This window comes from Ochotona princeps, chromosome 7 (assembly GCF_030435755.1).
Source record: "Ochotona princeps isolate mOchPri1 chromosome 7, mOchPri1.hap1, whole genome shotgun sequence".
Lineage (NCBI taxonomy): Eukaryota > Metazoa > Chordata > Mammalia > Lagomorpha > Ochotonidae > Ochotona > Ochotona princeps.
In genome coordinates this window covers 57,767,309-57,792,166 of record NC_080838.1, presented here as the reverse complement: position 1 = coordinate 57,792,166, position 24,858 = coordinate 57,767,309, and the positions used below count along the sequence as shown (strand labels likewise).

The window sequence follows — 24,858 nt, the reverse complement described above, 5'->3', positions numbered from 1 at the left end:
TTAACCAAGTCCGAGCCACAACTGGCCACTCATACGCACAGCAATCCCGTGCAGCCAGAGGGTCAGGGCTCAAAGGAACTGCAACCCAGCCGTGGCAGCAGGACCCCGGAAGCAGAACTGGAACAAAGTTCTGCAGGAGGATTCCAAGGGGCTGCTGAATTTTTCAATCTTATTTGAGAGAATGGAGCCTAACCCTGAACCACTTTGTAACTGTGCTGCTGAAATCCACTTCAGTCGTTAATAATGGCTACTTCTGAAGGTCATAGCAAAATGAAGAGGCCATGCTGTCTTTGGGAACATGGGGGAAGCTTCTTGATTATCAACCGTCACAAGCTGCTGTGGTCTGGCAGTCTCAGGGGAGCCCTGGACGAGAGCGCTGCTCTCCTAGGTGGGCTGCAGATGTCCTAACCGGAACTGGAAGCCAGGACAAACCATGAAGACTTCCTTGAGATCCTGCTAGTACCCTGGGGCCTGGCCACAGGTCTGCTAGGACCCACTAGCCCCTCTACCTTTCCGTTGGAGAATATTACCAGGCTTGTCTTCAAAAGCTCATTTCCCCGTCCTTACCGCGTGGCTGCCATGCTCACTTCCTTTTTTTTATTAGCAATGAGGATTAGAAAGAGTGGGCAATCAGACCAAGGAAAGAATGGAAACTGACCCTTGGAGCATCTTTAGCACCAAATCACTGGATAGCTACAAGGTTTCTGTTTTGGAGAAAGGAAATAATGGCTAAGAACACAAAGATAAGAAGCCCAATAAATCCCTTTGCTGTTTCAGCTTGTTGGCTCAATCAGGGCTTCCCATCTAAACCTGACCTTCAACTCGCACATGCAAAATTTCTAGCTATCTAAAGAGACTTTGATTGCATCATTCAATTCCACCTTAGTTTGGAAGTTAAGCCATGTCCTATTAAAGATGAAACACCACAAGTTTAGGTTTGATGCTTTTATTGTGGTTGCCATTTACGGGTACATTCTCCCAATCCCATCTTAAATCCCCGCGGTGTTCTTATCTTGCCACACTTGCCCAACTCTAGCTTCCTTGCGCTGAAATGTTTGGTATCAGAATGTGAGGTATCTCTCAGGAAACAGAGTGGTCATGTGTAAGACGAAATGTTTAAGAACTTATGAAACTCGCTGCAAAATGCCACTAGAAATAGTCCTTCATTGTACTTGAAGAAATTAAAGCTTCTGATTTTAGGCAGACCAGTAAAAGGAAATACATACATTACATACAATTGCAGTACAATTAAAAATAAGCGCGTATCTTAAATAGACATTTATAACACACATGTTGCAAAGCCTTTGGATGAAGCACAAAGTCCCAGGAATTATTGTCATGAAATTATTTTTGTTCCTTTTCCCTCCTTTTTTCCATAAGGTCCACTCGCTTGGTCATTTTTGTGATGTATGAAATTAGTTTTCAGGTCAACAAAAAGCAGACACAAAATTGAAGACGGGTTCAAAAAGTGATATGGGGGAGGGGAGAGAAGCCAATTAGGAAGAAACAGAAGTTCCAACATTCAAACTCGTGATTGGCATTACGTGAGATCAACTTAAACTTGGCAAATCAGGCTCCAGAAAGATAGGGCACTCATTGCTTCTTGGCTTTATATCCAATGACGGCATCAAACTTAACGTTGACCCTTTGTTTTAAGAGCACCAGGAAACGCTCAGGAAGGATCCTAAAAGAAAGATACACCCAAATCAGTAGGAAATTCATGCTAAGTGCAATTGCAAAATACCTTATTTTACATGCTTAATTTTGCATGTTTCATGCAGGTCATGTTTATCCAAAACAAGATTCAGGCTTGAACTTTGAGTTCCCACGTGTTCTTTCCCATTGAGTTCATTTCGTTTTCAAAAAGAGAAAAATATAACTTTTTTTTTTTTTTTAAAGAGCAGAACTGACTGGCAATATTAGTTGTTTTTTTTTTTTTACAGTGTGTGTATTTAAATTTTTACTTGGAAAGAGTTACATCTGGGTCTCCCATGTGGGTGCTAGGGACCCAAGTAGTTGAGCCATCTTCCTCTGCTTTTCCTAGGCCGTTAGCAGGGAGCTAGCTCAGAAGTGCAACAGCTGAGGACTAGAAGCAGCGCCTGTATGGATGCTGACGACACAGGCAGGAGTGTTACTTGCTAAGCCACAACACCAGCCTTGTGACATTAAACTAAATCTATTCCTGTATTAAGCTGGTAAGAACAGATACTAGAGTTTAGTTAAAAGTCTGAGAAGTAATTATTTATTTATTTTTTTTCAAAAGATCAGAGAGAACTTGTGTGCAGAGCCCAGCAGAGGGTCTACTAAAGGCGCTTTTAAGAAATAAAACTTGACAGCCATGGAGCTATCCTGCCGGGCCCTACCCGTTTCTAGAACAAAGGGACAGAGAGTTTTGTACCTGTCACACTTTTGATCTCTTGCAATGCCCTTTTTTCAGTTCTGTTAAAATACAAGTTTCTGGGGTAGACATTTGACCCAGAAATTAAGACACAGCCTGGGATGCCTACATCCCATAGTGAAGTGTCTGGGTCTGAATCCTGGTTCCAACTCCATCTTCCTGCTAACAGGCACCCTGGGAAGCAGTAGGTGGCAGCTTGAGTAGTTAAATTCCTGCCACTCATTCGGGAGACCTGGCTTCCGGCCCTGGCTTCTGGTGTCGGCTTGGCTTCTGCAGCTGCTGTATCTGGGGAGTAAGCCAGTGCATGGAAACTGTTTTTCTTTTTCTTTCTTTTTTTTTTTTTTAAGATTTTATTATTATTATTGGAAAGCCGGATATACAGAGAGGAGGAGAGACAGAGAGGAAGATCTTCCATCCGATGTTTTCACTCCCCAAGTGAGCCGCAACGGGCCGGTGCGCGCCAATCCGAAGCCAGGAGCCAGGAACCTCTTCCGGGTCTCCCAAGCGGGTGCAGGGTCCCAATGCATTGGGCCGTCCTCAACTGCTTTCCCAGGCCACAAGCAGGGAGCTGGATGGGAAGTGGAGCTGCCGGGATTAGAACCGGCGCCCATATGGGATCCCGGGGCTTTCAAGGCGAGGACTTTAGCCGCTAGGCCACGCCGCCGGGCCCGGAAACTGTTTTTCAAAAAGTAAAGTTAAACACATACACACACTGCAGATTTCTGAACCCAACATTAACAGCCTATAATACAGTCTCTAGAAGGAAGACCCAGGAATCCATATTTAAACAGAGTTCCCAAGTGATCCCAGGACCCCCACCTACTCGGAGAAGCCTGAATCTGGACAAGGCAGCATGAGGTTCTTTCTCCCCGCCAGCTTCTCCACGTCCCCTCATTCTGTGAGCAGCCTCCTTGCCATCAGTGTTCCCACAACAGAGTGTGTTACAATGAGGATTTCATGAAGCAGTGGTTTTTCTCACCCTGTCAGAATCAACTGGAGAGCTGTTCAGTTCCCTCACAGATCACGGCATGCCCCAAACTAATAAAATCGGCATCTTGCGGGTTAGGGAGGTCCTTGGCATCAGCTCCTAAGTAAAGTCCAATGTGCGCCAAAGCTGAGGGCTGCGGCTCGAGTGTCCATCTGCTTAGAAAGCATCTGTGGATCTTATGAGAATGCAAGCGCTGACTGCAGGTGTCAGCACACTCTTGTCTTCTAACAAACGCCCTGAGGAAGCGGCGTTGCTGGTCTGTGGACCATCCAGAGAGCAGCAAGGCTCAAGGCTCTTCAGGGAGAAAGAGTAGCAGTGAGTGATTCCTGTGCTTCAGCATGCTTGGCACAAAAAGCTGTTGTAGATTTACATGAAGACGAGGAAAGCTAACTGTGACCTGCTTTCCTGTCATTGACCCAGGACTCCATAATACAAAAATACTCTACAATTACCCTTTTATGAACATTCATTTGTAAGACTGCTAGACATAAATGTCAGAAAAACTGATTTAGCTCCGTGTGCAAATTATTAAGTCCATTTGCCCAAAAACCATATCTATCTTGTGATAATGATTAACATCTGAAGCTTTACTAAGAAGCCGTTGAACTTGACGGGACAATAAGATGCTGGACTCTATGTTTGGTATACGCTTGCAATGGGGAAATCTCAACTGAACTTGAGCTGTGGTTATGCAATAAGGTGGAGGAATCCACCATGGTGGGAGGGTTTGGGGAGGGGTGGGGAGAACCCAAGTATCTATGTAACTGTGTCACATAATACAATGTAATTACTGAAGTTAAATAATAAATAATTAAAAAAAAAAAAAAAAAAAAAAAAAACATCTGAAGCTTTAAAACTTGGCCAATGAGGGCCCAGCACGGTAGCCTAGTAGCTAGGGTCCTGCCCTTGCACAAGCTGAGATCCCATGCAGGTGCTGGTTCATGTCTTGATGGCCCTGTTTCTCATCCAGCTTCCTGCTTATGGCCTGGGAAAGCAGTCAAGAATGGCCTAAAGTCTTGGGACTCTGCATCTGCGTGGGAGACCTGGAGGAGGCTCCTGGCTTCTGGCTTCAGATCAGCTCAGCTCTGGCTGTTGTGGCCACTTGGGCAGTGAATCAGTGGCTAGAAGATCTTCCTCTTTGTTTCTCCCCCTCTCTCTGTATATCTGCCTTTCCAATAAAAATAAATAAATCTTTTAAAAAAAGCTTGGCAAATGGAAGCCTATTATTTTTTACCAACTGAACATGAGACCGTTGTACTTGACAGACTGTTCAAATTTAAATGCGAGTAAAAGTACAGAACAGAGAAGCACTGGCTTCTACTGCCATCAAACAGTGCGACAGTCACACTAGGCTCACCTTTCCAGAATCGTTAGCAAACGTATGGAAGACGGCACAAAAATCATCTTCTCCTCCGTCAGGATCCCATTCATCAGCTTGCTCACCACTTCCTCAGGCTCCAGGGTGGGTCCCAGGCTGAAAGCAGAGGTGGTCTTCAGAAACAAAATACATCACTGAGGACTCCACTTTAGTTCTTGGCTACTTGGACTGAGGCGCCATCCCACAACTGACTGGCAGCCTCCAGCACCCCCTAGTGCTCAGACACGGTACACCAGCAACGGTCATAACAACAACTAGTTAATTTAATGCTCACTGTGTTCTGCCGCGTGCTGAGCATCCCACAGACACACTGGGATCCCATATGGGCACCAGTTACTCAACTGCCAATCCAACTCCCTGCATGTAGCCTGGGAAAGCAGTAGAGGATGATCCAAGGCCTCAGGACCCTGAAGAGTCATGTGGGAGACCCTGAAAAGTCTCTTGACTTCGCATCAGCTCAGCTCCAACCATTGCGGCCACTTGGGGAGTGAACCAGTGGATGGAAACTCTTTTCTGTCCCTCCTTCTCTCTGTAAATCTGCCTTTCCAATTAAAACATTGCCTTATGAAGGCAATGTTAAGATCAATACTCTACACATGAGAAGTACAGAAGTAATTAAGACTCAAAAATACTACAGCTAGATCAGGACTCACAAAATCACTTTAGACTGTGAGTGGGCGATGGGTGTTCAGTCCAGGAGTTAGGATGTCTTGCTCTGCATGTAATGCCTGGGCTGAGCCCTGGTTCTACTCTCAATGTCACTTTCCACAGAGGTACACCCTAGAAGATGGCAGGCGGTGGGACAACAGCTGGTCCCTGCCGCCCACGTAGAACATCTGGATTTGGTTCCTGGCCCCAGGCTTCCAGCTGCTGTAGCCCGGAGACTGTGATCATGTGTCTCTTTTCTCTGTCATTTAGAGTGATCAACGACATAAAGAAATAGAATGACAGCAAGGCATCTGCCATCATAGAGACTCCGGTAGAAATTCCTCTGCCACTTCGCAGCTATGCATGAAACTTTGAGCCATTTTCTTAAATTTTTCAAGCCACAGTTTCTCTATCTGTAAAATGCAGAGTAGTTTTAAGGTCAGACAATGAGGTCTGATGTGATGGCTCAGTGACTAAATCCTCACCATGAATGTGCCAGGATGCCACATGGGTGCCGGTACGTGTCCTGGCTGCTCCACTTCCCATCCAGCTCCCTGCTTGTGGCCTGGGAAAGCAGTGAACCATGGCCCTGAGCCGTGGGACTCTGCACCCATGTGGAAGACCTGGAAGAAGCTCCTGGCTTCAGATTAGCTAAGCTCCAGCCATTGAAGCCATATGGGGAGTGAACCAATGAATGGGAGATCTCTCTGTATCTCCTTCTCTCTGTAGATCTGCCTTTCCAACAAAAATGAAATAAATCTTTTAAAAAAGTCAGACAATAGCCAGAGGACATAATCTGGGCCTCTAGGATTAAAGATAATTTAGATAATGTAGCCAGCAAAGCTTCTGGCATTTAGTAGCCCTCCAGTAAAGGATGTATTAATACCCAAACTAAACAAAAAAACCTTCTGGCTCTCAAAGATCAACCAGAATGTCTGATTACATTTGATTAAAATTAAACTCAGATTGCATGGTATTATATCTTTACAGTCAGTCAATGTACGGACCAACAACTACACCTTAAATGTACTTTCTGACATCAATCTGAAACCAATTACTTCCAAACCAGCTACTCAGGGCTTGGCTCAGCTTTAGTCAGTTAGACCCCGTGTAGTCTAATCTGAATCTGACATACCCCAATGACCATGACAAAAACTAGCACCAAACTCACTCTTACTTCAAGTGTTGAAATTCTTAATTCAAGTGTTACCCTTATGGGCAAGTTACTTAGTGTGCTTAACCCTCAGGTAACTCCCGCCTACCAAAGAGGACCACCAACATTTCCCTCAAAGGATTACCATGAGGTTTAAGCGAATCACAGACCTGGGGGTTAGTGATGTAGAGCAGGTAAAGCCACCACAACAGAGCTGACATCCAGTAAGGGCACTGGTCCCTGTCCTGGCTGCTCCACCTCCAATCCATGAGCTCCCTGCTAATGGCCTAGAAAAGGCAGAAGAAAATGGCCCAAGTGTCTGGGGGCCGTGCCACCCAAGTGAGAGACCTGGAAGATGCTCTCAGCTTCAGCCTGGCCATTGCAGCCATCTGGGGAAAGGAACAGAGGATGAAAAACCTCTCTGCCTATCTCTCTCTTCCTGTAATGCCTTCAAATAAATAAATACATCTTTTTTTAAAAAGAAAGAAAATGACAGATTTTATTTAGTGGTCAAAGTATATATTTTTCTTTAATGGAATACTAAGTTTCCACTTGCAAACCCACATCATCTTCAGGATCCACTCCTCCAGCTTCCAAGCTTCAAAGGGCTCAGCTGGCAGAATCAAGCCCCAGGGCCTCCCATAGCCACGTCTAGCCCACTGAGTAGGCTAGAAATACACTAGCGTTGAGTTACACCAGTCCCTGCTGATTTTTCAAATAAATGAACTTATCCTCATAGACAAACAGAGCGGTCTTATATCCACTTGTTCACTCCCCCAAATGGAGACCAGGCTGAAACTGGGAACCTAGAACTTGACCCTGGTTTCCAGTACTTGGGCCATTTTCCAGTGTCTTCCAGGTACAACAAGAGAGAGCTGGATCAAGAAGCAAATCCAGCTAACAGTTTGATATGGGTTGTTTGGCATCACAAGTGGTTGCTTAACTCACTAAGCCACAACACCAGCCCTTAAACTCATCTTTTAATTTCATTTTTCTATAAACTTTGTAAAATACCCAAGTATTCTGTAATTGCACTGATAGAGTTTCGCCAGGAGAGGGCACACTTGTCCACCTTAGGTTAGCTCTGTGTAGCCTTGTCTCGGATAGGAATAAAGGGGTCCATTATAACTGTTTAAAACATAGTGTCCGTTTTTAACTACTGAAAAACAGTCTGAACTGAAAACTCAACTTCAATGCTATTTTGGTGTCCAAGAGCAGAAAATAGGAGGAATTTGACAAATTTTATGCCCAAACCTTCCATTTCACTGTACTCTGGTATTCTGTCTCCTCTTCCTCAATTCCACCCCACAACTCTAAACAGTCTTTGTGGTAAACACATAAATGAAGTTAACCCCTGGTCTTCTGAAGTAAACACCCGCACTGTCGTTTTCTTTTCTTTTTAAAGTTTTATTTATTTTTATTGCAAAGTCAGATATATAGAGAGGAGGAGAGACAGAGAGAAATATCTTTCATCCAATGATTCACTCCCCAAGTAACCGCAATGGCCAGTGCTGCACTAATCCAAAGCCAGGAGCCAGGAGCTCTTCTGGGTCTCCCACACGGATGCAGGGTCCCAAGGCTTTGGGCCGTCCTCGACTGCTTTCTCAGGCCTTTGGAGGCCTTTAGTGGCCTTTAGAGGACTTCAGCGCTAGGCCACCACGCTGGCCCTGCACTGTCATTTTTTAACAAAACTGTGCCTTTAACAAATGGATGTTGGGGACCTGATATGATGGCTCAACTGGCTAATCCTCCCCCTGTAAGCACAGGGATCCCATATGGGTGCTGGGTTCCACTGCTCCAATGGCCATCCAGTTCCCTGCTAAATGGCCTGGGAAAGCCGTGGAGGATGGCTCAAGTCCTTGGGACATGACAACTGCATGGGAGAACCAAAAGGAGCTCCTGGCTCCTGACTCAGGGCTTAGGATCAGCTCAGCTCTGGCTGTTGTGCCATTTTGGAAGTGAACCAGTGGATGGAAGGTCTCTCTCTTTCTGTAAATCTGCCTTTCCAACAAAAATGAAAAAAATAGACCTTTAGGATCAGTTAGTAGATTTTTAGAGACTTGAAGTCTTTGGGAGGCTCCCCAAATTTCTACCTGTTGCTGCTTTTCCATTCTGCATACCTGCAGGGTAACTTACACTAAGTTGTATGAAGCCTGCTGTCTTCCAAGTGGACACACTGTATATTCATTACTTTCAAATACACGCTTGTCAAAGGCAGATGAACTTGGTGAGATAGAGGAAGTGTTTGAGGAGGCAAAATAATCAACCATCAGTGAAACAGAATGGAGAGGGCCGTGCCAGGATCCCATATGGGCACCAGTTCATGTCCTGGCTGAACTGGGAGCCATTCAAAGATGAACAGAAAGCAAACGGATGTACAAGTATAGTAAGGTGTTCTCCTTCCACTGTGGACATGAACACAAACTGGGAACAGTTCTGGGAGGGAATGTGATAACACAAATACTGATATTTAAAATACGACTTGGGGCCTGGCACAGTAGACTAGTGTCTAAAGTTCTCACCTCTCATGTGCTGGGATCCTATATGGATGCCGGTTCATGTCCTGGTGGCCCCACTTCCCATCCAGCTCCCTTCTTGTGGCCTGGGAAAGCAGTTGAGAACGGCCCAAAGCCTTGGGACCCTGCACTGTGTGGGAGACCTGGAGGAGGCTCTGGGCTCCTGGCTTCAGCTCAGCTCAGCTCTGGCCGTCGCGGCCACTTGGGGAGTGAATCATCAGATGGAAGATCTTTCTCTCTGTCTCTCCTTTCCAATAAACATAAAATAGATCTTTAAAAATAAATAAGTAGAATATGACTTGACCTGGTAATCCTTCTCACAGTGAAATGAAACCCCGTAAGGTAAAAGCAGAGCACAGCCCTCCACACATGTGCCTTGGCACAAAGTATCCTTGCCTGCCTTTTATCGAAAAGAATTCACTGACGTCAGGGCATGATCCAGCTGCCCTCACAGGCTTCCAATCACTGGGCTGCAGAGGCCATTTATCTCTTCAGTAGATAAGAACCAGTAATGGCCAGTATTGCTGTCAGAGCTTCATACGGGGAAGTCCTAGTAAAAATGTAACTCCATTCATGTAATCCCCAGACAGGCTGGAGCCCACCTGACCCTAAAGATTACAGCATGGCTGACCAATCAGGAATCTTGCATGTACACACCTGTCAGCCCAATCTTCTCTCTGTAAGACCTCCATTCCTGACCCTTCCGTGAGCCCAGGAATTAAGCAGCAGCTGCCAGGCTCCCTGCTCTGTCCTTTACAATAAATGACTACTTTCTTTCACCATCCTGATGTCAATGATTGACTTTCTGTGTGCCAGTTGAGCAGACCCAGTTTGCAGGTTCTACAACTCTACCTCCAACCACCTGGGGGTGCTGTGTGGCAACAACAGATCTACCTGAGAAGGTAATTATCTAAAAGTAACTACCTAAAGGTAAATGCTTGCATAAAGGTTTCATTATGCCTCCACTATGCTAAAAGTGTAAAAAAATGAAAAGGACCTTTAAAGTAACACCAGGAGACCATCCCCTGTATGAATACACTGCATTTGTGTATCTGATTTATCCTAAAGGCAGAGGAGAGGGACACAGCAGGTACAGAGCTCCCACCCACTGATTACATTCTCAAAAGCCTACATAGGCTAAGACTGGGCCAGACTCACCAGGGGCTGGGAACTCTAGCCTGGTCGCCCATGTGGGTGCAGGATGCAAGTACTGCAGCCACCACTGCTGTTTCCCAGGGCTGGCATTGGCAAGAAGCTGGAACAGGGAGCATGGGCAAGAACCAAACCAACGTGCTCTGATACCAGATGAGGACATTTAACTGCAAGGACCAACACCTATCCCAAACCTATTTATTGATGTGCAAAGATCCACAACATATGTAATACCAAGGGAAGTAAGCACTTTGCTTAGTGTCCACGGAACTTCATGTGTGGAACAGTCCATTTATGGTGCCTGTGATGGCATCCCCTGCTGCTCCACTTGCAATCCAGCTCTCTGCCAATGTGCCTGGGAAAGCAGTGGAGGAGGGTCCAAGTGTTTGGGATCCAGAAGAAGCTCCCGGCTCCTGGATTCGCATCAGTACCATTCCAGCAGATGCATTAATAGAAGATCTCTCTGTTCCTCCTTCTCCCTACCTCTGCCTTTCAAATAAGTCAAATAAATCTTTCTAAAAAGTATGGCATTTGTGTAAAATTTAGACATTTCATTTATATATGGAGAGGTGTCTAACCATGGAAACACATGGTGGGCTGGTGCTCATTTGGGAGGATAACCTCTGGATTACCCAGAGGAAGTGTTTTCCCCACTGTGGTCCTGAATTCTCTCTCAGAATAACTCATGATGCTTTCTAAATCTGGAGTTCCAATCTCTTTCTCAGCACAGCCTTATCCCAGTCAAACCCAATAAATCAATTTCTGTTAGAGGTGCAGTATCTCCCTGTGTGGTGCTCAAGCACTCCTGAGAAATGCTGTGTATTTAAATTTCAGAACCATTGCTTAGGGCAAGGATAAGAGGGAAAGGTTAACAAGTTCACCTATTTCTACACATGTACTCCTCTGCTATCTCCTCCCCTCACCTTGCTTTGCCATCATCTACAGAAGTTGAACTCAAGGTGAACCAAGGGTGTGTACAACAGCAGGTGTTTCAGGGATTACAGTATTTAGAAAAAAAAAAAACCCACAGAGTGGCTGATATTCACAGCTGCTACCAGTCCTTTCACCTACAGTCTGTCTCAGCTTACCTGGTACTTGGATTTTTGATGAAGCCAGTGTTTATAAAATTAGGGCAGAGACACGTCGTCTTGACTCCCGTGCGTTCCAAGGCAGCCAGCTCGTCCGTCAAAGCTCTATGGAATCCAACAGCAGCAAACTTGCTGGAACTGAAAACAGACACAGGTCGAAGATCCTCCTAACAGAATACTCTGTGCCTGTTTAGCTCCCATGTCTGTGTCCTTAGTGACCATGACCCAAGTACTCGAGCCATCATCTGCCCTCCCCCTGGTACACATTAATAGGAAGCAGGAATGGGGTATGGACTTGGGGCTCAACCCAAGTATTCAGAAACGGAATGCAGGTATCCCCAAAAGCACATTGGCTGCTACATCAAACACCACTCCATTCTTAGCCAATTTTTAAAATGCAAGATACACACAAACAAGACTGGATTTGAACTGTAATTCTGCAATAAGGTGGAGCAATCCACCATGGGGGGAGGGTACGGAGAGGAGATGGGGGAACATCAGAGCCTATGGAACATTGTTATAAAATGAAATGCAATATATATATAAAGATACACACACATAAACACACTACATATATAAAAACAAATCTCCCACCTATGCCTAAGATTATATATACACACAAATCTATAGCTACATATACAACTACATCCATCCTGCTTTTAGAATTAACTTAGTTCCAAAGAGATACAATAATTAAAAAGTACATATGTATGTGTATGTATATGTATGTACACATTGCAACCTGACAAATTAATGGCCAAAACACATGAATGGCCAAGAACTATTATGGTATATATAACCAGCAGTGTCATCTCACAGGCCAATTCAGAGACCCAATTGCTACAGCTGCTTCTTCAGCTATTTTAATGGTATGGTTTTTTAAAAAGAATAATCATTAATTTAAAAAATGATTATGTGGATGCCTTTAATATTTAAAATCTCAGATAATAACCTTTTTTAAAAAGTATTCTATTATTTTACTTATTTTTTCATCTACTTGCAAGATTGAGTGACAGAAAGAGGAAGAGGAGAAAGAGAGCAGTATCTTCAATCTACTGGTTTACTACCAAATGGCTACAGCAACCAGGACTCAGCCAGGGCAAACAGGAGCCTGGGACTCTGTCCAGGGCCCCCACAGGGGCGAGAGCAGCCCCAGTACCTGAGCCATCATCTGTTGCTCCCCTGGGTGCACACAGCAGAGAGCTGGGACAGAAGTGTAGTAGCCAGGACTCAAACCAGCACTGTAGCATGGAATGTGAGGGTCCCAGGTGGCAGCTTAGCCCACTGCACCATAACACATACCTCGTTTCTCTCTCTGTAGCATTGTTTCCACAAAACTTTATTCTTATCGATACTAAGGATCATCAGTGCTAATTTTTATTACTGGTAGAGCAACACTGATCTTATTTTGCAGTTGCTTGCTGCCAAGATGGAGGAGTGGCTGGCACCATGACGGCAGGTTAAACAGCTGCCTGGGGCCAATATCCCACATCAGAATGTGGCTAGAGTCCTGGCTGCACCACCGTTGATCCAGCTCCCAGCTAAGGCTCCTGAGAAAGCAGCAGCAGGTGGCCCGTGTTCTTGGTACCCTGTCTTTCTCATAGGAGATCAGAGTAGTTACCAGGTAACCCTCACTAGACAGGATAAGAAATCTCACATGGGAGCCAATGAAGGAAATGGATATTCACATACCAATAAGCCAGCAGGAAGGGGACCACAGTATGACCCGCCGCTGAAGCCACAGTGACAATATGGCCGTGGTTATTCTGCATCATCGCTGGAAGAAATGCCTTTGTGGTCTAGATTTTATTAAAATGGAAAAAAAAGGACACTTCTAATACAAAATATGAAATTTAAAACACTTATTGGGAATAGTTAGCAACACAGGTGTATATTGTTTAGTACTGTTCTTCATATAATTAAAAAAAGAAAACTAAGTTTACTGATGCAGCAAATAGGACAACTGGATGGGACCTTAACATTTGAAAAATCCAGCAAAATAATGCTTACTGTAAAGCTCAAAGAATCCATTCACTTAAATTGCTAACTTCTGATGTCTGCTGATCCTCCACTTTCTGTCATTGATGCCTTCTATCATCTCAAATATCAAAAACGGATAATTCTCCAGTTGTGCAGAGAACTCACATTTCATGTGAAATCATTACAAGACAGTTTGGCTACATCATTAAACCACTGAAAGCATGAACCATCCTCCAATTGCCACTAAACACTTCACGTGCTAGATACTCACTGAGCACCTAAAAATGCTGGGAATGCAGACATAAACAGGATGGTATTCCATATGTTCTATCAGACAGTACAAACGCAGGAATAAATAACTTAGCAACATTTAGTGAAAATTATACTGCATTTTTTACCAACTCTATATTGCTGAGAACAGTTATGCCACACTCACAAACTGTTGAGGCACTATTTTTGGAACTAGCTATTTGGGCAATATTTAGACACTCCAAAAGCACACTTCTACTGTGTCTACGTATTGACTGACAGAAATAAAACTGCTCAGAGACCTAGCCTGGAATTAAAACACACACAATGCCTGAAGATTGATGATTATTAATATTTTTAGGGGGGAGAAATCATTAGTGGAACTTGTTCATTGCATGAAAAATGATTTCTTTGTGTACTAGAGCAAATTTTAACATTGGATACTTCATTATGTCTGCTGAAAATGTCACTTCAAACTTGGTGATTTTCCAAAAACAGAAAAAAAGATTTTTTTTTTTGAAAAGAAAACATACTCACCCAGAAATGCGCAAGTACATTAACTTCAAAAGTCTTTTCAATCTGAGGGTCTTGTGTAGCAAACAAATCAGATGTGTAGACTACCCCAGCATTATTTACTAAAATACTAACATCTCCAACGTCGGCCTTGACCTATAAAAATTGAAGTAGAAAAATATATTCATGAGGAGGTACAAGAACAGATTTCTATGCAATGATTCCTAAAGGTGTGTAAGTTTTTCTACAAGTGTATGTGCCAATGTGAAAGAGAGAGAGAGAGAGAGAGAGAGAGAGAGAGAGAGAGAGAGAGAGAGAACTTTTCTAGGTATTTATGTCCAGGACTCAATCTTACAAACTGAGCCAAATGTAATTTGCTTTTGCAACTGAAATCTCTTGACTTTGCTCTACTGATACAACTCAAGAGGCACCTGGCTTAGTCATCATCCTCAAAGCACCCTTTCAAAGGGTAAGTAATAAATGTCAACTGGCAAGTTCAGGGACACACCAGGCGAATCAGACAGAGTTCCATAAACGTGACTACAGTGTGAAGCTGATGAATCCTGCTCCTTTAGGTCTGCGTCTTTGTTTTTCTGGATGGCTTTCTGTGGCTCCGAGCTTCCTCCACTAGGCAGAGCGGGCCTGGGGGGGAGTGCAGTACCTGTGGTGAACTTTGACTGGAGTATGGGCTGTGCCACTTACTATCTTTTGGGCCTTGAACAAGTTACTTAATCTCTCAAAACTTCACTTCTGACTCTATAAAACAGAGATAATAATACAAGAGTACTTCTGAAAGTTCATGAGAAACACTGGAATTATATCTGCTTCTAGTATGTCCAAACACTCTTTTATGACCTGAGGTGTTCATGAGCATACTTACTGTACAATTATAAATATGAGGTAAATGATATAAAAAATACATAGGTATGTTTTGTTAAATTTTACTTCGGGGGCTAAGTCAGAAGGAAAATCATTTGAGAAATTAAGCTGATGTTACAGAAGGGTATGTAAGCCCTTACAGCCAAATTGAAAGGTCATCATCACAGCTCACATAACTGAAGTGATTTAGTTGAGAAAGCACACACAAAAGCATGGGGCCAGCCTTGGCACAGTGGGAAAAATCACAATGGTTCTCGTTTTGTGTGTGGTATGAACAGACTGGGTCATCTCCCAAACACTCCTGGCTCTCAGGAGATGAGATTCTGCACAATGTTACCTTCTTGGCAGAGTTGTAAATGTCTTCTCGGTTACTGCAGTCTACTACAAAAGGGTGGGCCTGGGCACCCAGCTTCCTGCATTCCGCAGCTGTCTCCTCAATTCCATGCTATGGAAAAAAATAAAAGCACACAAGGACAAAATCAGCACCATGAGCATATTGTAACAGCTGAAAACCATTAGAGATCCTTTCTGTTTACTTGAATTAAGTCAGAATTCAACTGACACAACACACATTTTTGGCAGGGGTAGGAGCACATTTCCATACTCTGACTGACTTCCTTTCTTTAGAACTGAATTTAACAGGCACATTTTAAAATTGACTACATAATTTCACACTTTGTGAGTGTGTGTGTGTGCACGCATTCCATCATCAGTATTTTGTAAAAATTTAATATTATGGGTATTTTATGTCATTAAAAATGACTCGTGGTTATCCATTTAGAAGCTGCAAAAAAGTCATGAGTTAACCATAACCATTCATGCATTCCTCCAACTCTTCAACATCCAGGTCATACTCACTGAGGGTAGAAGGACCCTGTAGACAAGAGCGTAAGTGAGAGTTCTCACCACGAAGCTCTCACTGCAATGGAAATAACCATAAAATAACACTTCAACAGGGCCACATAAAGTTGCTACTGTGTTTGTAATAACAGTGAATATTGGCAGTTGCATAGACTTCAACCCCACTACAGTTGAATGAGTTAAAAACAGGGAGTTAGGGAAACACAGAACAGGGGTGTACAAACTTTTCAGAAGAAGGGGATGCAGAGTGAGTAGAACAGTCAGGGAAAAGGCGGAACAAAGAGCTTGTGAGACAGGGAACAGGCCAAGACGGAGACTGGCCGGGTGGGAAACTCCAGCGGACTGGTGTCGCTGGATGACCGCAGAGTTCAAGGCTAGCAGGCACCCGGATCATACTGCCTCTTGTATAAAAACTGAATGGGGACCCATTCATCCCAGAATTGAGTGTGTGCACCGTAGTCAACATCCTAGCTAATGGACTGATGGAGGATTTTTAGGAATGACATTGGAGGAAAGCAGAAAGGTGGGACGCAGTTATGGTGTTATTCTGGCACCAGCACGGGAATTGAGATCTTAACAGAAAGAATGTGCAGAGAGCGCTCCCTCTGGGAGGTACACTCCACAGGACCCGTGTTACCCTGGGGAGCAGGAGGGACCACCTGACACCCTGGCTTTCCGATTTGGTAAGCTGTCAAGATAGTGTCACCCATGTATCTGACAGATTACAGGAAGGGAGTGGACTTGAGCAAAAGCAGGATAAGTCCATGTGAGGCACTGATTTTGAGTCATCTTAAAGTTAGGAGGATCAGGATCCTAGCTTTAAAAACCCCATCCGAATTTTTTGCTGATCTTTACTTATTTGTTGTCTTTTGACCAATTTTTTGGCCTTTTAGTTTTTTCTTAAGATGTATTTATTTATTGGAAACACAGGGACAGAAATATCAATCTTTCATCCACTGGTTCACTCCCCAAATGGCTGCCAACAATGAGGTCACACTAAAGCCCAGAACCAGGAACTCCGCCTGCATCTCGCATGTGGACTGGCAGAAACTCAAGGACTTAGCAGGGAGCTGGATGAGAAGCAAAACTGACAGGGCTCCAACTGACTCTCCAATATGAAATGTGAGCTTCTCATGCAGTGCTTTAGCCTAACATTTCCCAATTCAGGTTCCCTCCCCCCCCTTTTTTTTTTAAATTTTAAAGGAATGCTTCAAACTGTTGGATAGAGGTCTAATTTATGAACTCTGCAAACTAGCAAATTGTCAACTAATGCACAGACAAGCCCTGGGAACTGACATGTGTGCCCAGAGAGGAGGGTGTGTCAGAGCACCAGTGGACAAACCTGCTGATGAATTAACGCTGTGGAATATTGTAATTAATGTTAACAGTTAAGGTTGCAGAAAAATCAAATCAAATGGCTATGGCAAAACCAAAACTTGCTTAGAGAGATCATTAGAATTACAAGAGGCAAGATTTTTTTCATTTAAAAATCAATACAAAGAGAACAAATTTCATGTATTTCATCAGCACAAATTTTAGAAAAACATCTTCCTCTCTCCCCCTTCTTCAATCCTTCTTCCTTCCTCTTTTTATTTTTTAATTTTTGCAAAAACATGATTTTAATCCACTCTATAACCACAAGGTTAATGTACTGTTAGCCATAATATTCAGCAAATAAAATATAGATACACCACAGCTCCACAGGAAAATAAACAAGAGCTAAAAGTAATAATGAAATCACAAAATGTCTGTTTCATTCCTATGCATTTTTTGGTATTCTATATTGCTACCACACACACAAGGTGTATTTTTTTCTTTACAGAAATCTGTCTTCGCAAACTGTGGAATAGTCTGATGAAGCACTCTTATCTTCTTTCCTAATTTTTTTTTAAAGATTTTATTTATTTTCACTGCAAAGTCATATATACATATATATAGAGAGAGAGGAGGAGAGACAGAGAAATATCTTCCGTCCAATGATTCACTCCTCAAGAAACTGCAATGGCCGGTGCAGTGTGATCCGAAGCCAGGAACCAGGAGCTCTTCCGGGTCTCCCAGGCGGGTGCAGGGTCCCAAGGCTTTGGACCATCCTCCACTGCTTTCCTAAGCCACAAGCAGGGAGCTTGATGGGAAGCGGGGCTGTGGGATTAGAACTGGCACCCATATGGGATCCTGGTACATTCAAGGCGAGGACTTTAGCCACGCCGCCAGGCCTGGCGCTCTTATCTTTCAAGCATCATCAGACATCTCAGGGGCACTGAGGTACAGAACACTGTCCTCCCGCACACAACTGGGAGTTTTTGACATCCCCTTTACAAATACAACTGTATTTTATAATGTAGTAAATATACACAATGATATTTACTCAATATCAATATATGTTACAACATATGCAACCTTAAGGACCCGATGCTAGGTGAAGTACGCCAGGCACAGAGTAATATATATTATGTAATTTCACTTGTATGACTATCATATTCACGGAAAGTACACAGGTGGCTGCCAGGGGCTGGAGAGACAGAGAGAACCAAGGAGTTATGCTTAACAGGCCCAGTTTCAGTCTGAGAAGATGAACAAGTTCTACAGAGAGACAACTGAGTTCATTGCACAACCATGAAGATGTACTAACACTGAACCATACACTTAAAAATGGTCAATTTTACATCCCCTACATTTTACCATGTTGAAAAAAATTTGGGCAAATTGTATGGATTCTTTGGGGTGTCTCTCTGTTAAAAAAAAAAAAGTTAGTTTGAACATATAAACCTCTCTAGCTGGCTGCTTCTAGCTGGCTGGCTTTCCGCCATCATCTGCAGTGGGAAAGTATGGCCGGAGGCTTTCCCTTCACACTGGCTGATTTTTGCCCTGTGACCCTTGGTCGTCCTTAATCAGGTCAAATGTCAACTTTCCACACTTTCTGAACTAGGCAATTAATTTACGCTGCAAATTCTTTGGGTGAAAACTTTCAGACAGCTCCTATATTCATTTGATAAATATTAAAAAACAACGAGCCCTCAGGGGAGAACAAATCTCTCTTGTTAAATTTGAGCCCCAGTACATGGAATTGCCCAGAATTCTTCAAGATCTCCCCAGGCAACTTTTTTTTCTGTGTTGGATTCAGTTCTTCAGTTTCCTGGCTTTTCCTTTAGGCTTCCCTGCCCTTTCCAACCAACACTGATATTACCAAACACTTAAGTGCTTTTCGGATGCCTCCCATTATTTCTTTCCAGTTTATTTATAAATTCACTTTTTCATTCAGTAAACAGATTGGGTATTCTGTGCATTCACCACTTAACTGTAAACTTCTCTTTCCAAATGTATCCAATCACAGCACAAGCAGGAGAACGGTTAAAAAGTACCAGAGCATCCACATAGAACAGAATGAGCAACTCCTGGTGTCAGTCTCCTTAGAACGAAGCTGAAGCATCCCCCGACCCTGCCACGAATAACCATTCCCGTGGCAGCCTCAACGATGACTATAGGAGCTTGTTGAGTTCTGACACCCTGAGATGGACACATTTGGATATTGCCATCTTCACTCAGAAATCACCTCAAGGAATAATTTATAGCTTCTATGCCAAGATCACAATCTGGCCCTTCTCTGTTTTTCCTGCTTGATTCAACTGAACTCCACTCTCTTCCTCATTCTCCATGTACTCCCCAGCCCAGAGTTCAATATCTCTGGTTTCTTCTACCAGGACTGTTCAAAGTCCCCACACTGTCTGTCCCTTAATCCAATTTAGCATTTAAATCTACAACATTTCAAGAAAAACTCAGTGCCCTATGGTTGCCAAATTATTATTTGGCTTAATGGACATTAAGAACTAACAAAATAACTATCAAACTATCAATGAAATATAATTTTTGAAAATAATAACACACTCTCAAATGATGTTTCCTTAAACCAATTTCATCTAATGAAACTACTTTGTCTCTTTCTTCTTTTCTTCCTCCTCCCTCTTTCCTTTCTTTGTTTATTTGAGATGCACAGAGACAGAGAAAGACAGAGATTCCATCTACTGATTCTCTCCCCAGAGGACCACAACAGCTGGAACTGGGTCACTTCCAGAGCCAGGAGCTGAGAATGCAGTGGGAGCATGTTGGGGCATGGAGCCAACTGCTTAGCTCCCACCTCAGGTTCTATACTTGTGTGAAGTCAGAGTCAGCCAGAGCATGGTATCAAATCCAGGCACTCTGCCGTGGGGTGAAGGCATCTTAATTGTTAGGCTTAACATCTACTCCAGTCCTTAATTTTTCTGATCATTTCTTATGACTACTGTTACTACCACCCTGGTCCGACAAGTCACCACTATGTCATCTGCTACTTGCCTAATCACATGACTCCATCTTAACTGCTCTGCCTGCTTTCCTTCCTTGTTCACTCTCTTCCTTGTTTAATTTTCTTCTTAACTCAGTGGCAAGGGACTCATGTTGAATAGGAATTGTCTCCAACTCCTCTACTGACTCTCCAGAACAAACAAACAAACAAACAAAAATACCATAAGTTATAGGAAAATTTATGACCTAGAACTCGTCTCTTAAATCTGTAGAGGAGTACTGTCCCATGGAAATGTAATATGAGCTACAGGTATAATTCTAATTTTTCTAGCAGCCACTTACAAAAACAAAACTTAATTTAGCAGTGTACTTACAAAATGCTCCCTCTAAGTTTTATATTCATTTGTGGACTGCAGGAAGATAGAAAATGCAGTTCAGCCTATGATGGCTTCAGCAGTACTGACCATGTACAGGCTCTTCTTCTTGTTATGATTCCTTAAACCACACAGTCTAACAGCTATTTGCATACCATGTGGACGGCAGGGACCCAACTTCTTGAGCCATCACCTGCTGCCTCTCAGGGTGCTCATGAACAGAAAGCTGGAATCAGCAATAGAACCAGGAATTGAGCCTAGGAACTCTGATATGGAGCACAGGCATCCTAAGTAGCATCTTAACCACAAGGACAAACACACCTGCTCCCCACATTGAAGCGGCTTCATATACAACTAAAGGAAACTGAAAGTTTTATTTCCAAACTTACTATAACACATACATCTGGCCAAACATGAGTCCAACACATCACAGAATAAATTTCTCTTGCCCTTTGTTTTACATTTGTTTCACTAGGATTTGATGTTTTCAGTTCATACACAGAGAGATGACAAAGAATAGAAACTGGAATCATGGCCTGGCATTATGGCTCAGTAGTTACTCCTCACGCCTTGCAAGTGCCAGCATCTCTTACGGGCCTTGGTTCATGTCCCAGCTGCTCCACGTCCCATCCAGCTCCCTGCTTGTGGCCTGGGAAAGCACTGACAGATGGTCTAGAACCTTGAGACCCTGTACACCTGTGGGAGACTCACAAGAAGCTCTTGGTTGTTGGCTTCAGATCAGCTCAGCCCTGGTCGTTGAGGCCATTTGGGGAGTGAACCAGTGGATGGAAGATCTTTCTGTCTCTCCTATCTGTAAAAATCTGCCTTTCCAAATACATATATATACATAGATAGACAGACAGACATGCTGGCAATCAAAGGGAGGCTGAATATTACCACACACAGTCTGTGACTCAGAGTAAATGGTAGAATGAGGGTGAACTATATGCTCCAAAACAGGCAGTGAAGTTTGGGAAGAGCAAATGCTAACAGCTTACAAATAAACAACAGCTGGATAATGGGTAGTACGGACAACCCACAGCTTCATAGTAACTGATATGCAGGGACAAACTACTCAACTGAAAAATCAACTGAAGTGTATCAGCCACAGACTAAACTGTTCAATTCATCCTCTTATTTAACTGAATATTATCATCACTATCATCTCAACACATAAGAAACCACTTACATAATATTCTGCAATCTTTTTTTCATACTAAGTCTTTGAAATCGAACAGATGATCTCCACCTACAGCACGTTTGAATTCAGACTAGCCACATTTCAATGCTCAATGGTTACGGGGATTAGTGGCTACTACCTTCAATGGCCCTGCACACATCTAGGCCTTTCTTTTACTCTTCTCTCTCCCCTCTGTGCCAGGCTTCACGGTGGCTGAGCGCTCTCAGCATCCTCTGACCCATTGGTCTGCATCTTAGCGAGGCCCTTCCTGGCCACCTGAATCACATCAACACTCTTCCCCTGGCCTTCCCACCATACACTGTCCCGTGTTTCTTAAATTACAGTTAATATCACCCAACTAGTCTCTATCTTATTACACAGTGTACCTCAGGCAGCTTGGTTTCCCTCCCGGCTCTGTCCTTAGTTCTATATTAGTGTCTAGCAGATGGCTGGTACTCAAAGAAACATTTTGTCAGCTAAATGCACCTCACTTCAGATTACACAACATCTTGAGCAAACCAAAAGATAGGCACCAAGAGTCATGAACCTCAATAATTGCTTTTCAAGCAGGAATAATTAGCCCTCTAGTGTGTTTACCACGTGCCAAGGACTGTGCTAAGAGCTTTGCATGTATTACCTATTATCTTCCCACCTGCTAAGATAGTTTGTTATTTTATTCAATCTGCAGAAAATAACCTAAAGCTTCAGGTAGTTATCTAGGTAAACAGTTGGGAGCCATAGCTGCCTTTGAGCACATGGGCCCAGAGGAAGCCCAAGGTATATCTTTCAGTGCATATTTAATTTCATAATGTCTACTCTCTCTACCAGATGGAGGGCATGGAACTCTGCCTTCTGTGTGCCAGCCTGTCCCCAGGACCAGGCAATAATTGCTCAATAGGTATTTGTTGATTACTGCTTCAATCCATCACTCACTGAGTTAGCTCTCAACCTCATTTTCTGAATCTTGTTTATGGCAAAGGATCTCAACTAGTCGGCCAGAGTGGCATTTATGCCACCCCTTTACTCATCCAACAAAGGTCAAACAAAAGGTTAGATTCTAGGTCTTCTGTGAGTTCACATCTTCCTCTGTACTGGGGGCGGAGGGGGGGTTATAGAAGATTTTGTTGTTTTATTGTTCGTGTGTTTTGAAAGGCAAAGAGACAAACCTTCCATCTGCTTGTTTACTCCCCAAATGTCGATAATAATCCAAGAGCCTAAGCTCAGTCAGGATCTCCTGGGTGGGCAGAGGAGGCCCCACTACATAGGCCGTAACCTGCTGTCCTCCAAAGTGTACATTAACTGGAAACTGGAATTGGAAGCAGAACCAATGACAGGGAATGCTGGCGTCCCTTGCTGCACAAACACCTGCTCTATGCTTTATACTAAAAAAAAAAGTTCTTAAAAATTGCTCCTGTGTAGCTGGGAAAATCTGCCACCTGCAACACCCACATCCCTTATGGCCACCAGTTTTTGTCCTCGCTGCTCCACTTCTGCTCCAGGTCCCTGCTAATGGCCAGGGAGAAGCAACAGGAAGTGGTCCAAGTCCTTGGGGCCCTGCCACCCACGTGGGAGACCTGGATGAAGCTCCTGGCTCCTGTGCGGCTGTTTCAGCCAGTGACACTACCCAGGAAGTGAACCAGTGGATGGTAGATCTCTCTCTCAAAAGAAATAAATAAATCTTTGCAAAATGACGCTTCAGAATAAAGAAGGCAGAGTATCTTGCTAGTCGTTGAGCATAATCTTTTAAAATACTGACTGCAGGCAGGACTTTTTATTTATAATTACAAGCCTCTTAATCTTTTATTATACTAAACACTCGTACGTCTCCCCTGTTGAGGTAAAGGGACCAAGTGATTGCAGGTTCGAGAGATTACAAATGATTTTTAAGGCAAAAGAGAGGGTCAAAGCCAAATTGGTCACGGGAAGTCACTGGGTATCTTTAAACACGCTTTAGATCTTAGCATCATGTGATCATAAACATACGAATTCATTCCCACCTGCAAAATGTGACAATTGCTTTTCTACTTGTTTGACCGAGATGCCGTGAACGGGAGGCTGCCGGCAAGATGTAGACGCGTCGGTCAGCAGCAAAGTAAAAGCACAGAAAAACCTGTTACCTTATTGATATCCCAGAGAACCAGTTTGCTTTTCAGTTTGGCAAATTCATAGGCGGTCTGCCTCCCGATTCCGTGTCCCGCTCCAGTGATTAGCACAATTTCTCCGCTGACGGATTTTTTCTTCTTAGGAATAAAAAGCTTCACCAGAGACTCTAGGCAGAAGAGAACCAGGAAGGGCAGGAGCAGCACCATGTCCAAGAAGAATTTCATCTTTGCTGCTGCGAGCTCAGGGCTCGTTCCTTCGGACCAGTCAGTCACCCCGATTCTCTCCGCAAGGAGGGGCGGTGGAGGTGCGCGCAGAAACAAACAACTCCCGACTCGCTCCTTCCGCTGGGCCGGGCTTGGGGAGAGCTTTTGTAATTGGCTCGGGCTGCCAGCGCGGAGCGAACGCTCGCTCGAGGGCGCAGAAATCAGGGAGGGACAAAGTCCACATCCCAGCCAAGCTTCCTACTTGTCCGTGCCGCGCAGACGACGTGTGCGGCCGCTGCCCGGGCCCCGGCTGGCCCGGCGTGCGCTCGTGGCCCCGCGTCTGACCAGAGGAACCGATCTTGGGCTGCGGCGCAGCTGCTGCTTGGAAAGTTGATGGGGAAGCCAGTGTAGATTCTCAAAAGGCTTCACCAGGGCCAGTTTTTCTGCCCCAGGCTGACACAGGATTTTACCTCCAAAAGGGAGACAGCGTGTGCTCTCCAGGACAGCTAGATAAAACCAGCCTTGGGGGGCAAAAACGTCTGATAAGTAAAAGCGATTGCTTTCGCCAGCGCAGTGTGTAACTTTTCCCACTGCACCTATTGGACTTCATACCGTTTTGGTGATTGCATCTTTATCCGCGTTAATGCATCTCTCCCCTCAGCCTGGATGATAAAACAAAAGGGAAATAAATCACTTTGTCTAAAAAGATTAACGGAACGTTGGGTTTTAGTAGTCCTTTTTTAATTGTAGGCATGCAATACTTGTTAATTGGTGATTTAGAAAGAAAAAAAAAGCCTTAGAGACGGACTTGTGTGCAGCAAGAGCATTTATAATTTTTCCGTGCATTTTTCTTTTAAAATTTATTTATTTTTATTGGAAAGGCAGATTTATGGAGAGAGGGAGAGACAAAGACCTTC

At 43.8% G+C, this 24,858-nt stretch overlaps 1 protein-coding gene across 1 annotated transcript; it reads right to left on the bottom strand.

The window, feature by feature from the left end:
• Positions 1-1,466: 1,466 nt before the first annotated feature.
• On the bottom strand, positions 1,467-24,112 carry HSD17B11 (hydroxysteroid 17-beta dehydrogenase 11). The gene is made up of 7 exons (XM_012928523.2): positions 23,753-24,112; positions 15,280-15,387; positions 14,088-14,219; positions 13,014-13,120; positions 11,322-11,459; positions 4,744-4,860; positions 1,467-1,684 (listed from the first exon to the last, which is right to left on the bottom strand). The coding sequence occupies exons 1-7, from the start codon at positions 23,960-23,962 to the stop codon at positions 1,594-1,596; spliced, it is 903 nt and encodes a 300-aa protein (XP_012783977.2). The 5' UTR covers positions 23,963-24,112; the 3' UTR covers positions 1,467-1,593.
• Between the last annotated feature and the right edge of the window lie 746 nt (positions 24,113-24,858).

Coding starts and splice junctions, on each gene's coding strand:
- HSD17B11 (XM_012928523.2), bottom strand. CDS start 23,962: ATGAAATTCTTCTTGGACATGGTGCTGCTCCTGCCCTTCCTGGTTCTC. Junction 13,121..14,087: donor ATGTACTTGCGCATTTCTGG/GTGAGTATGTTT, acceptor AATAAAATCTAG/ACCACAAAGGCATTTCTTCC. Junction 11,460..13,013: donor CCCTTCCTGCTGGCTTATTG/GTATGTGAATAT, acceptor GTCTGTTTTCAG/TTCCAGCAAGTTTGCTGCTG.